Below are 14725 nucleotides of genomic sequence, written 5' to 3'. Positions count from 1 at the left end.
GTGTGTCTCTCTCTGTAGAAGTGACTGTTTTGATGTTCTTCAGAACATGACCTTAATCATTCTAAGTATTCTTCTAAACCACTGCCACATCGCACTATCAATATTTTTTTACAGTATAAAACAAAGAAGAAATGCTTTGGTTGTTCCAGCCATGTGAGCTGTCAGTTATGAAACTGTTTTCTAAACAAACATTCTATTTGTTTGTATGTTCATTTTATTAACATGCTCACAGCTGCAAAAAGACTTGAGGCTTAAAACCAATTGACATTTCTGAAAATAATTTAATTAGCACAGCTACCCTCAAACTGTTTGGAGTAAAGGTTAGATCTTTGGATGTGAGGGTCCTGGGTTCAAATCCCAAATAGCACTCTGCTGTTGTACCCTTGAGCAAGTTGCTTCATTCCGATTGCTACAGTAAATGTTCTGCTGTATTAATGAGTACTCTCCAGGTTGTCAGAGCAAATGAGATATTGTCCTTGTTTTACACAAAAATCAGTACATCATTCCGCATGTCTGTGCCAAACTCAGTGAGGTCTGCACAAACCCATTATCTATCACTAAAGTAGACATGGTTTCACTCTTGTCAACCTATGACATGTCATTGTATAAACCATACTGATGGTGTGAAGGTGTTGCTGGACGTTTTGGTTCCAGTCCATGTTTTTCTTTCTGTATTTCCCCAGGCTTAACATTTAAAACATTTAATCAATAGTTAAAATCCATAGGCCTTTTGTTTTTAAAACATGCTGGCACAGAGCAATATGTTTATTTGGATGCTCAGCATATTTACACACCTAGAGGTCATACATCATTATGCTGTTTAGAAGGCATTATGTTTCATTTCTCACAACCTAACACCAACAAGACCCTGATGAAGCTACTCTTGAGTGAACTCAACAGATAAGAAGGGTAGGGCCTTGCTAGTCCTTTAATGAGAAGAATATCATGTGGTACAGGTTACCTCACAATAATAAACAACCTCAGGGTCTACTGCTTAGGAAGGACAAGTTAACTTTCAAGGATCTAATTATAAGCTTTGCAACAAGCACTTTGCCTGTCAGAAACAGAAAATGTCACAGACAAAGCAAATAATGATGAACCACGGCACAGCTCCACAAATTTCAGAAATATTAGCAAAGAGACTGTACCCATTAGCAGTCAAGATACATATTGATTTTTTTCATTCCCAAATTCACAAAGCAGAGTATTCAAGGGACCAAATCAAGCCATTGTGAGAGAAAACTAACATACAGAAGCTCTTATTATACTCTGTACCCATCGAAGTTCTCCCTATTTAGTCAGTAATGAACTCAGCAGCCCGTAAAGCTGAATAAGGAGAGCATCGACTGAAATTTATCAGCTGCTACCTGAATCTCATTTAGCAAAGTCAATCCTTGTTGTTTTTTTCTCAAAAGCCCAAAACATTTTCTAGATTTTTAATAAAAAAATTGTCATGAGGGGGTCAGAGGTGTCAGAAACTTCAATACAGAGTGATTTTCTAATTTCAAAATGTTAGCCCAAAGAATAACCATTCAGAAAAAAAGGCAAGCATCAAATTAGTTTTTCTTTGAATGTGTTTCTCAGAGAAAAGCACAAAATCCGTCACACGCCCCTGAGATAAGATGGTTAGGTATAGTCTGACATTGACTGTCTCTCTCACACACAGGGGGACTGCTGATTTTCTCATAACCTAGAGGTCTCAGACAGATGCTTTAAATTGTCTGAAAATAAACTAATAGTATGAATATATCCCTGAAAATACCTTGGAGGAAATAAAGAAAAATTTAAAAGCACTTTGTAATCAGTTTTGTAAATGGAGAGCTCTACATTCAGCTCAATAAGCTAAACTCAAGTGTTTCAAAATATAAGGAGCTCACATTTATCCTTCACTGTTTTAAGAGGTTTGCCCACACAAAAAACTGGTACATTTCCCAGCTTCAAATAAATAAAATAACATGAGTGGGAGCTGTGTCAGCATGCAAGCTGCAAAGGAAGAAGTAGAGGTTAAATCCACGCTGAACAGCTCAAAGAAAGAGGAAAAGGCATTTTTGTTTTTCTTCCTTTTACTTTACAGAGAGGAAATCACCTTTGCCTGTTACTGAATGTGAAACATTTTGCCTCTGCATGCAGGCATTTTACATATGATATAAGATCAAAAGCCTTTGGAGTGGAGGTTTTGACAGGATCTTTCTGGACACAAGAGGGTAACTGAGTCAATGAAATACTGGCAAATAAATCATTCATCTGGTGTCTTTAATTTATTTCTGTGAGTTCTTTTAAAAACTGTCAAAATGACAAGTTTGTTAATGAAGGTTTTCTTTAGTCATAATCACACATGGGTGTAAAATTTTTAAGATGTGAGTTTTCACATTATTAGATTAGAAGCAGATTTGAGAAAGAAAACGTTTTCTTTGGCAATAAGTATGTTATTGAAAAAAGAAATTCCATTTTAACCCTGCATCGTGTGTTCTTATCACAATGTTATAGTGTTATTTTGGTAGCAAACCTGTGAACTAGATGTCATGTATTTAATAGTTAATTTAGACTTTTCTCTTCACCCACAGTAATGATGAGTAATTATATACTATTCAACATTTCCATCCTCCCATGTACCAATTAGTTCCTTAGACAAGTTACAGTGGAATAATTATACAGCAGTTAATGTTGGAAGATTGGGCCCCTCTCCGATCCTTACAACAAAAGTAGTGCCCAGCAGATTTATCAACAAAATTATACCTAATGGTTGTAGCTAAGCATAGTTTTTAAGGCCAATTTTTAATTTTATTTTAATTTTGAAGCAGCAAATACAGAGCACTTTTAACATCATCACAAGCCAGGTGACAATTCAACATCATGCTTATGAGGCCCAAGCACTGAAAGTGACTGAAAACTGCATTTTTTGCTGGTACACATGGTACTTTATTTGAGATCCATAAAGGAGTCATCACTAATTTAACTATTGATCAATGCAGTCCTTCATTGCAGCCATAGTAAAATGAGCATAAAGAATGAAAACCCCCATTCTCACTGCAGCGACACATATTCGAGCAGCACCATACCCGAGATGTTGGTGGTGATCTCTGTCAGGGCTGTTTGCCCGAACCCCTTGCCAGTCCGGGCCCTCACAGAGATCAGGTAGGTGGTGCCTGGGTGCAGGTTGGAGAACATGTGGTAGGTCTCATTGCGCAGCTTGGAGACAGTACGCCGGGGTCCTGGAACATTGATGCCGGGGTCTGAAGACTCAATGCTCTGGTAGCTGATCTGCAAGCCAAAGTCAAGAAGGAGAATCCATTACCAGCAGCGCAAACAGGAGGTGGGAGTAGTGAAGTTAGTATACAATTCAAATTCCTTTGCTGCCTTGCAGTAAAGGGGTTAAACACTACTGATATTGAAAACTTATAAAAACTTGAAAGTTTGGTTTTCAAATAATATAAATCCGAATAGGTGTCCGATTGCAAACTACAGTATTATTATTATTATTATTAAACCTTCCTAATTCCCACTACTCTACAGTACCACAGTCTACTTGGGCATTTAATGAAAAAATGAACTAATGGCAGGAATGATTGCTTGACTACTGGTACAGCCAAGGGACCCGCTTACAAACATGGCAATTCTGTGTGCTACTTTAACACAGCCTGAATGTTTGAGTACATTGTTTCTTTCTTTAGAGTGCCTTCAATTCCAAGGTGTGGTGCAGCATCACCTTGAACCTTTGGCAAAATGTGGGATGATGAACAGTAACAGCAGTGTGCAACGGCGAGACCACAGAAAGTACCTGTAATGTAGAAGGAGCAGTAAATGACCGTTCCTTTTTTTGATCTCTACATTTTGAATTGCATTTTTTTTTTTATTTTAAGTGTGTTAGTGCTGCTGCAGGGTGGTTGGAAATGGCAAAATATGGAAAATATGTAGCTTTCAATAAAAATGCATAGTGGACTCAAATGATTTTGTAGCTTATTAAAGTGGTTTTACAGTACATATACGCTGGCTGATATAACAGTATACAAAATGTTTCAACTTAATTTGCTGAACCACAGAAACATTACAGTCTAATAATCCTTGAAAATGGCTTTTTAGTCCAGTCTGTTTTCGTATTAAACCTAGCTTGAGCAATTTCACTGCATGTACAGTATACTATTTATTTTCAACTCTTAAAGCAACTCTTAAAATGAATGCAAGTGGTACTTTTTATTTTTATATGTATTATGTTATCGACTCAATAATTAAAAAGACTTTGACTTTTTAATACATATTTGTGCATTGCAAAGAGAGCAGAAATAAGGCAGTTTTCACATGGCTGATCACATTTGAGAACAGAGCTTCAGGCAAGAACGTTTCTTTATCTGACTTCCACCCAGAAATCTCACCAGACATGAGTACCAGATCTTCAACCAGCTGTGTCTTGATGGCATTAGTAACCGAGGTGAACACACACAGACTAAGGGCTACAGATTGAAGTGAGCCCACTTTAATAAACCGTTGTTTCTACAGTAAGGCTTTTTCAGGTGCACTGAAAGTCTGATCTTCCTTAAATCAACTCTCATCTCCATGTCAACATTCAAGCAGCAAAATCCCAGATCTTACCAACACAGCCTTGTTACTTTAAAGACAGCAGAAATAAATTGAAAGCGTGCACCTTAAAAGGAGAACAAAAATGTGCCAGTTTTCCATGAACATCAAATAAAAATGATTTTCCCTTTAAAATTTATAGCGGTTTACGGTAAACTCACAGGCTTTTAGTTCTTTATGTTGATGTTAGAAATTACATCACACAGACCACCATCCATCCATTTTCTAACTGCTTTATCCAACACAGAGTCATGGAGGAGCCAGAGCCTATCCCAGCAAGCAGTGGGGCCAAGGCCGGATACACCCTGGATGGGACTCCAGCCCATCGCAGGGCACACAAAGACACAAAGTCACAAACACACACGCATGCACACCAGGGCCAGTTTTCCCAGTAGCCAATTGACCTACCAGCATGTGTTTGGAATTTGGAAGGAAACCACGGCATCCAAGGGAAACCCACATAAACACGGGGAGAACGTACAATCTACACACAGATGTAGAAATTGAAACTCAGGTCCCCAGCACTGCAAGGCAGTGATGCTAACCCCTGCACCACCATGTCTCCCTTTCCTAAAACATATTATATGCAAAACCAAGTCAAGACAATAGACCGTCCAACCGATCAATCAAAACTCCGTCAAAGACTATGTCACATAAAGAGTAGTTCATTTCTGGCCAATTCACACTTCAGATCTCCCAGACAGGGATTATTAATGAACAGAGTGAAATATTCTCCTGCTGAACACTCGTTAATGTTTCCTCTTTGCTGATCGCTTATGCAATTACAAACCAGTGTTTGCCACTAATGAGCCCTCCCCAGCTGCCTTCCAGCACTGGAGGCTGGAGGCACTGCCTAGCTTCCCTTCAGAGGGAGGTTCCAACCATCACTCACAGTGACTGTCAGTCCAGGGACATCATGACTTCAAAAAGAATAACCCTTCAGAAGTGCAATCATAAAGTCTCCAAAGCCTGGATTAAATTCCCTTAAGTGATCTAAGAGTTTCCAATTATTTTCTCACCACTATGCCTGCTACTATCCCTTCAATCATAGTTCCTACTACATCAGAGATAGGCTCTGGCCAATTGCTCTGTATGGTTGGATACAAATAGCATTAATGATCTTTGTTAGACCTTTTTTCATTTCAACTAGATCTATTGAGGTCAAAGGGCACCAATATCTGGTTTAATTGCTGGAGCCTGTGAGCTTAGATTGACCATTTGTGTTTAAGTTGAAAGGTCATGTTTGATTTATTGATTTATTTAGCGTGCAAGACAGTGTGGCAGAAAGTGCAACTTCCAGGCTAGCTGCTCAACAAAAGTAATGCAGGACTGTTGGTTTCTAAAGATTTTTCTTTTACCCATAGAAAGGGCCAATCAACACCTGCTGCTATAAAAATCATTGGTGGATACCAACTGGAGGCAAGTGACAGGAGCACAGTCTTATCAAAATCAACAGATACCACATTAGGTCCTAACGGAGTTATTTTCTCACCTACAATCATTCTGTCCAGCTGTGTATTCAGGACTCTTACAATCCACTGCATATTAAACTGAGTACATTGAGTATTACTCAGTCCTCACGTGATGATACTGTAGTTCTCTAATATGAAATTAAAGCAGTATCTGCATTAGAAAGTTTTTTTCTGAAGATTTCCTTAAACACTGAAATCTTTTAATCCCCTTTAACTACACCTCTGAGAAAACATTGTCAGAAAAGGGCAGGGATAATTCCAGATCCCAGTTAAATAGACCAAAGTTGCAGAGACTTTTAGAACCTAACAAAGGTATTGCACATTTGCTGAGGCCGGAAGTGCAAAATCTAAAAATGATCAGAGATAAATGACAGGAATGTTCAAACAGGGGCTTTATGTCTAAAGGATATGAAAGGGCTAATCCTCTATGAGATCATGTTAAATCCAGCAGCCCTAATAGAGATGATGAACAGTGGGTCATATTTCTGTTTAATACAATGCTACAGATATCAGGAGAAAGCGAGGTTACAGATGTTTATTCCATGAACTGTGTAATCAATACAGTAGGTGAAACAGCAGAACTACTATATATATTTCTGTCATAAAGACACAACCTCTTGACACTTTAGTATGCTTGAGTGCATGGAATGCTTTAGTTGTATGTTCATAAACTATATGTAAAATTTTGATATTACTAAAAAGCTTTACAAATGATAGAAAAGGAAAGTGTGAGGGTGAGGTGCATTTTGACTTTCATAACCGAGATGGAAAAGGAACCCCCATCTTCTTTAGATATCTTGGAACTGAACAGTTACCTCATACTGTGTGATCAACCCATTAGGCTCCACTGGTTCCTCCCACTTCAGGAATATCATGTCTTCCAGAGGGGTGAACGTAAGTGACTCTGATGCAATGCCACCAGGAACTGAAAAATGGGGGGGAAATCAAATGGTTTAAAATATACTGTATAACATGAACAAAATGTAATTTCACGTCATTCCCTTACAGGGACCACTTTGCTGTTCTGTGAGAGACTACTGAGAAACACTAAACACCGTTTCACAGATTTATTCCTCATGTTCTTCTGTATGGGACTGATGTAAAACATTAAAAATAATCATCCTCATTATATCTAGTCTATTTTGGGACATTGATTTAAAGCACTTTATATTAGAAAAAAGCAAAAACATTAAAACCCCTCGAATACACACATGGGTTTTCTCTGGTATACACGTCATTTGATTAAATTAATTTTAAGCAAGTTGAATAAAATTAATTTAACATGTACTGTAAGCCAGAATATCAAGTAAGCTTGAAGAAATATTTATATTCTATTCATTTTTCTATCTTCTGACCTCTTTATCCAATACAGGGTCACGTGAGAGCCGTAGTCTGTTCCGGCAAGCAAGGGGAGCAAAGGCAGGATACACCCAGGACAGGACGCCAGTCCATCACCGGGCGCACGCAGACACAAACACGCACACACTCAAACCAGGGGCAATTTTTCCACAAACCAGTTAACCTGCCAGTGTGTCTTTGGAATGTGGGAGGAAACCAGTGCACCCAGAGAAAACCTACATGAACACGGGAAGATACAAACTCCACAAAAATAGCACCCCAGGAATTGACCCTGGGGCCCGAGCGCTGTGAGACACCAATGCTAACCACTGCACCACCATGCCATCCATTTACATTTAATACTAAAATCTAATATAGTCTGAGGGATTATTTTTTAGCCTTAGATAAGCAGAACAGAAGGCACTGTTTCCTAGGATTTAGAGCCGTGTTTGGGGAAATAAAAGGAGGTTAGAATCCAAAAAGAACAAAGGACCAGCAAGTTTAGAGACAACAGTTTACAGATATAGACAGGCATCAAAACATTCAAGCCCTTACATATGAGCAGCTGTATTTTAAATGTTATTCTGAAATGCATGTATAGCCAGTGCCAGGAAGCTTAAACAGGATACATATGATCATACAATGCAGTTCAGATCAACAGTATGCAGGGGATTCCTGAACAATGATGCAATTTGATAAGATATATATAGAGTACTTAGGCTGATTCCAAGTCTAACAACAGTGAAACAAAGCTATGCTCATTAAAGAACCAGCATGACTTCCTGTTATCTTGTCCAAGTTCAGATATAAGCATTCCTATACATCCATTGTTTCGCATGAGGCATTTAAAAAAGGTATTAAATATTAAAATGTAACTATAGTGTTAAAGAATGTAACAATGTGGCTCTTTGCAGACTTCATCATCCAGTTAAGAACACCCTAATGGTAAAGAATAGTGTCCTACAGATTTTGTCCTGAAAACTGACAATCATCATGATTTCATACTGACCAGGGAGAGTTGCCCATGCTGGTACAGTATATGGAGAATATTCACTCTTTTGTTACAAGGGAGAAGAGATAAAGAGAGGGAAGGAAGAAAGGAGAGAGACCACAGAATACAGAGAAAGAATAGGAGGGGTCAGGTCTATCACTGCCATAAGGCCAGTTACTGCTGCACATTGGATAAGCTGTTTTGATAACACTGTGCCATGGCCCCAGGGCAGAGAGTCTATTTACTTGCTCTAGACTTTAAATCTACACAAGCAAGACAGGTCACATTGTCTAGAGTGAAGCAAGGTGTCAGAAAGAAGGGAAATGGCCTTAACAGAAAAATAAAAGATGAAAAAAGCAAGACAGGGAGCAAAGAAAAAAGGTTATCTTTAAATACTGTTACTTTAATTGCACTACATACAGTACACATCTTTAAAAAAATATTTTGATAAAAAATATGTGAGTGAACAACAGGAATCTACAACTAGAAAAATATTTTTGAAAAAGTGATTGTATTTGTATTGTAATTGCTTTGCATTTTGCACAAGTGCATACTAGCCATCTTTATCACTGAAATTTCTATACCATGTGAAAGCCCATGGCTTTTGATTTTGGCTGCTGTTTTGACGTCTGTCCAAGCACATGCAGTCCTACTGTATGTGATTATCTGTCACCTGCTCCGCTGGGGTTATTGTCTGCCAAGTCAATTGATCAGTCAGCTGGTCAGGGATGTTTGTCGGTGTGGATGTGTTGCTGATGGCACCAGCAACAGAAGGGACCAGAACAGGAAATAGCTGACTGGATGAGTGATTTGGAGATAGGACGTACTCCAGTTGCATGACGTGTATAGACTTTGGCTGTCTAATCAAGCACAAGCTGGGCTTCTTTTGTTTAAAGCTTCACAATCTTGTTTTTGGTTCATTTTTTTCCTTATTGAACCAGAAACCACAACTACCCCAACAGACATGTTTTAAAGAACTGTCCCGTATCTTTTTAAATATGTATGTTTTATAAATATTCCAGGAAGGTGACTGAGGGTTAACATTGACAACCTCCAGCTGCTTTAATTATCATCGTCTTCTTTCCAGTCTCATGTCTCTTTTCAAGCAATAAGCCCCTCCTTGCAAACTAGCTTACTGACTAATACCTACTGGGGAAACGTTTTATTTTTCTAGCACCAATCAAAGGAGTCCACAGGTGTATGTCCTAAAGATGAGTAATCATTAACCAAAGTTTTCACACTGAATTACAGACCGCTGTTCAGATCTTTGATAAGGCCACCTCTGAGAAGAAAGGTAGATTGTCAAGATGATGCAACAGAGCTCCTATCATGATAAGGGTGTTCTTCACAGTGGAGGTGACTGTCTTGTCTCACTGTGCCTCTGCCTGCTGTAAGGCTTTGCTCTAATGAAAAGTTCAGTCCTGCTGGAGAAGCTGTCTATTTGAGTGTTTTTTTTTGCCAAAGGCCTATTGCTGTACTAATGAGGTGTTTTGTCTTGAAGTTGTAGGTGGGCTTGAGAGCTGCTTGATGGGGAGAGGGCTGAACGTTTCCTTGTACCTGAAATGATGGCTGGATTGGTATCGGACACAGCTGCACAGGAAAGGAATTAAAGAGGACTTCTGTGGACTTGAAAACATTAGCAATAACAAGGGCACTAGACAATCCATGGGAAAACTAAAAAACAACTCATTTGAAAAAACTGCAATATTTTAATTCTTTTTAACTGCAGAATTTTGTTTTTTTTTTATGCTTAAAGCTACCAAAACACCATGCATCAAGAATCATGGCACTTTCATAGCAGATACGGTAGTTTTGTTTTTGATTTCTAGTTTTTATATCAAATTTGATAGCAGAGCCCTCGCTTGCCATGAACCTTGATGAGAGATGAGAGAGAAAATTAACTGACAACTAGAAGCATTCATTTCAGTTTTACTTGTGTTCTAAAGCAAGAGTTTTTCTTTTGCATTGTCCAAGGCCTTTGAACAATGTGTTGCAATTAAGCAACACTTGCTGTTTTGTGTCACGAATGCCTTTAAGTCAAAAGCTAGGTATTAGGTGGATTAATTTGTCCTTCAGTTTATTTAATTGCAGTGTATTTTTATTACACGATATATCATCCTGTATTGCATGTGGGCATCAATACACATGGCTGTTAGATTGTTTATTTTCTGGCTTTTGAAAGCAATACTGATGCAATTCAATAACATTTTATTCACCATTTAAAAATAATATGGTGTGTTCTCATAAATGCTAATGTTTTCCCTATACATAAATTCCAAAATGCACTTTGGAAAGACTCCGAAATACACACGCAACAGACAATATTACTGTATGTAATTAAATGAGAGACTTATTTGAGAATTATTTTGTTATTGGGGAATGCTGTTTACTACTTAAATTATCTCTAAATCTAAGATGGACTTTTGCATTCTATACTTTTTTCATGTTAAAATCTTTCATTTTCATTTTCTTCTGATTTCAAATGGATTCTCTTGCGTTTCTCATGCAGGAAGGAGACACTCACTATCTTCCTCCGTCTGGAAGGCCACCTCCCGGCTCTCCTTCTTGCCCTCGGGGTTGGAGAGGGCCAGGCGGACGTGGACGGTGCGGTAGGGAGGCAGATCTCTGAGGACGAAGCGGGAGGCGTTGTGCTCCACCGCCAGGCACTCTCTCACGGTGGTGTTGTGCCCAGCGCCGCTGCCCCCGGCGTAGCGGTAACACAGGGACACCGAGTAGGTGTGGCAGCGCGTCAGGTTGTAGCCCAGCGGTTCCCACTGGAGAGACAGCTGCCGCGACTGGATCTCCGTCGCCGTGAGGGCACGCAGGGCCCGCATGGGCTCTGGGAAGAGAAACACACCCAGGGCTGTGAGCTAACCCCCATCAGGAAGAGTGACGATATAGCTGTTCATCCAAAAACATGCCACGTATCCATAAAGCCTGCACTCCCTATTCCAGGCTGTTCAAGATCAGCCAGCAGTCTTACATTTTAAATCCTACTGATAAAAGACACATGGAAAGGAGTCATGGCCAACATTTATATCTTTTGTTTTCAGATATGGCCTTTTAAAGAGAATGTTTACAGAAGCAAATTCGATACTGGCCTCTTCCCACCTGTTGCTCAACTATCTTGCTCACTGTAGGCCTCTTTCCCTCCCCTGTTCTACCTCTCTCTCCCTTCTTCCTGCCCTCCCCTCTCTTCTTTCCATACCTAAAAAAGTCTCCATAGTCCAAACACTGGGAGTTGTACTCCTACTTTCTTCATTTTCAGAGTGGAATTAGCCTCAACTTGTTTGCAGGAGCTGACGCTGGGCCCCACACAAACCCTATTGGTCAGCGTACCTCTCTAAGTTTACTTGCCTACAGTAGGAGCACCTAGGAAATGGTCATCAAAATGTATCTAAATAATTAATCCATTTAGGATGTCAAGTGCAGATGCATATGTTTATAACTGTGTCTAGGGGATATAAAGTACCATTTTTACCACATTCACCCGTGATATACATAGTTTCTGAAATGTCAGGACTTCCAGGACTTTTCAGTTGTAGTACAGTTGAAACAAGGCAGCAGCATCACAATCATCATTAATTTTTGTTCCTTGTCATTACCCAACTCTCTCGGCAATGGAGGAGACGATTTACAGTATGGCTTCTCTTGTCAAGACAAGCTGAGAAATCTGTTGCTCTGTTTCTAAGTTAGGGGAACAACAGAGAGGCCACAAGCACTGACCTCAAATACTGGGTGCAGGGGAAGATTGGCACAGCCTGAGTTCTCACAGTATCTCAACATTTCACTGCCCTGACTGCCTTCACACCAAGAAGCCCACTGCAATGGCACAGCCTGCATGGGCAACACTACCAATTTGAATAGTCCAGCAGGCCACAGGTCACGGAATCCCACGATCCATCACCTTGTCAGAATCCCATTCCAGTCACACATGTCCCCCCCTTCTCAGCATCTGTGTCACTGAGCAAATTGACTGGCCAGTTATTCCTCTGCCCAGAGGGCAGAGGGAGATAAAAAATCCAATCTAAAGTCCAAGGGCATTCAACTCCAGCCATTGCTATTATTGCAGGGTTATTATGACAAGTCAGATATTTTTAGAAAACCTCAACTGTTACAGCCATAGTTGGCTAACCCTTTCCAGCTCATGAGTAGAAGGTATGCCCCTGCACATTCTCCACGGTCCATGGAAGCTCATAACCAAGAAAAACAAGGGTGGGAAAACTGACAAACAGGTGATACTCTCCACTGATGTAAAACCATTTATTTTTACCTCTGTTGTAGCAAATGATATGTTAAAGAGACCTATGAAGAACACTGAAAAAGCATGCATGCGCATCTAATGTAGAAGCAATGTGTTTCTGTAAAGCATTACTCTACTTTATGTATTAACATTTAGATGTTCCGTTGTTCCATTATTAGATGTCATTATTAAAGCAATGACTTTGTATTGTGAAAGGCTGCACTGGCTTTCTGGAGGTGCTCTTTTTTGGGATCTTTAAAGATCTCAGTGTTCTCTTATTTGTGCTCATGGGATCATCCCATACAGGTCAAATAAATATAATAACTACATTTATATAACGCTCTTTCTCCTAAAGGATCCCAGAGTACTTCATACATAGGAGGATCCTCAATTTATCTACTACTGAAGTGTAGCACTCACCTGGGTGATGTGCAGCCCATCTACCACACAGCAGATAATAATTTAGAAACTAGTTCACCATTTGAATTAAGAGTGGCATGTAGAGAGGTCAGAGTATTCTGCCCAAAGTGGAGCATAGCCAGGACACTATGGCTAACATCCTTGTTCGGGACAATGCTTGGGAACTTTAATGACTAAGTTGCCAGAACCTTGGACTGCAGCTCCTACAGTATAGTACTGTGTCCATAGTAATCATACTGAGGCACTTGTCTAGATGTTCTGGTTCAGAAAGAATAGGGCCACCAACACTCAAAGCAACAACTTGATTTTTAAAGGTAAAAGATCTCCTACCACCATACTAACCAGGCCAAGGCCTGCTTAGCTACAGAGATCTGACAAGATAGGAATTGAACAGGATAATGCTGATATCAAAGTGAATTCTTCTAATTTCCTAATCTCAATCTAATATTTTCTTCTGTTCTTCAGAGTTGTCCACTATGTTGTGTGAGAAGGTTCACTGGCAGAGGATGGCTGCCACCTATCATAAAGATGATGGCACCACAGGGCACATGTAAATTGATTCTGATGGACAGCAGGTCATGACGAATTGTGCTTAACTATGCAAAGCTGTTGCTGGACTGGCAAATTTAAGGACAGTGCTGACATTACAGTGGACCTTTTTCATAAAGGGCAACAGGAGTTCCATCACAGCCTCTTGGGCTGCATGTTGTGAGTTTACAGAGAAAACGCTATAGTATCTCCCCACTGGAGAGAGATCTAGGAAGACGGTTCCTGTGAGACGGCAACTAACACAACACCATTTCCATGAAAGCAAACCAATTTTCAGCAGAACAAGTGGCTAGCACACAGGGGAAATTCAGAGCATTTCGCATTTCCAGCAATTCTTTTCAGACAGAAAATATTTCTTGTTTAATGCTGCAGTCATTGAATCAGCTTGTGACTAGGCATGACAATTCTCAGAATCCTATACAGAAATGCATGCACATCTTTACGAACACAGTCATAAGCACACACATTTACAACTACACATGAACACCATAGCCCTTAGCTGTTTACTTTTCTTCTGTTTTCTTAGCACTGATAGAGAAAATTGGTCAAAGTGGAAATGTTTCCTACCAATAAAAATGTTATGCAGTATTTCTGAATCCATATAATTTAAAAAGCGTTGAAAGCAGAGTATGTAAAGACATTCTTATGCAGTATAGGGTAGGTCATTTCCAGATCTGAGACACTGCAGCTTCGTGGGCCAGAGCTCGTGCTGTTAGGCAGACTAGAGAACAGTGGAAAGTTCAGTTCAGTTGTGAGTCCAGAGACTTACCCATGACATTATGCTGGGCCTGTTCTATGTGCAATGGAAACACCAATATTTACATATCATTTTAAATGGTTTTTAAACCATTTTTTTTCCAGGATTGTGTCTTTGATTTTATTTTTAATGCTTTCAGGGAATTTTAGAAACAAAAGCTCAGACCTAGCCTGACCTTCCCCATGCTGTGCTCTGCTCATCGTGTTGCCCACAGAAGCTGCCTCGGCTTTATTTTGATTTCAGGGGCCTCATCCAGGTTCTCCCTGCCAGGACATTCGTCAGCCCACAGAACAGCAATCCTTTCTGCTGGATTCCCGTATGAATAATGTGGCAGGACTTTGAATCCCATATGCAAACACACCAGGGCAGATGTGTGCTCTAAT

The 14725-nt window shown here is 39.8% G+C and overlaps 1 protein-coding gene across 4 annotated transcripts in view; it reads right to left on the bottom strand.

Moving 5' to 3' along the window:
* The window catches only part of ptprub (protein tyrosine phosphatase receptor type Ub), a 216417-nt gene that overhangs the window by 50544 nt on the left and 151148 nt on the right, over window positions 1-14725 (bottom strand). For all 4 annotated transcript variants that reach the window (XM_015348716.2, XM_006631389.3, XM_015348717.2 and 1 more), the window contains exons 8-10: window positions 10898-11212; window positions 6860-6969; window positions 3060-3261 (exon numbers count right to left, since the gene is read on the bottom strand). In XM_015348716.2, the coding sequence (XP_015204202.1) occupies window positions 3060-3261; window positions 6860-6969; window positions 10898-11212 (627 nt within the window). The remainder of the gene's footprint in view (window positions 1-3059; window positions 3262-6859; window positions 6970-10897; window positions 11213-14725) is intronic.

Source organism: Lepisosteus oculatus, chromosome 11 (genome assembly GCF_040954835.1).
Source record: "Lepisosteus oculatus isolate fLepOcu1 chromosome 11, fLepOcu1.hap2, whole genome shotgun sequence".
Classification (NCBI taxonomy): Eukaryota; Metazoa; Chordata; class Actinopteri; order Semionotiformes; family Lepisosteidae; genus Lepisosteus; species Lepisosteus oculatus.
Note: the sequence above shows the minus strand (reverse complement) of the source record. Positions and strands in the feature narration are given on the sequence as shown.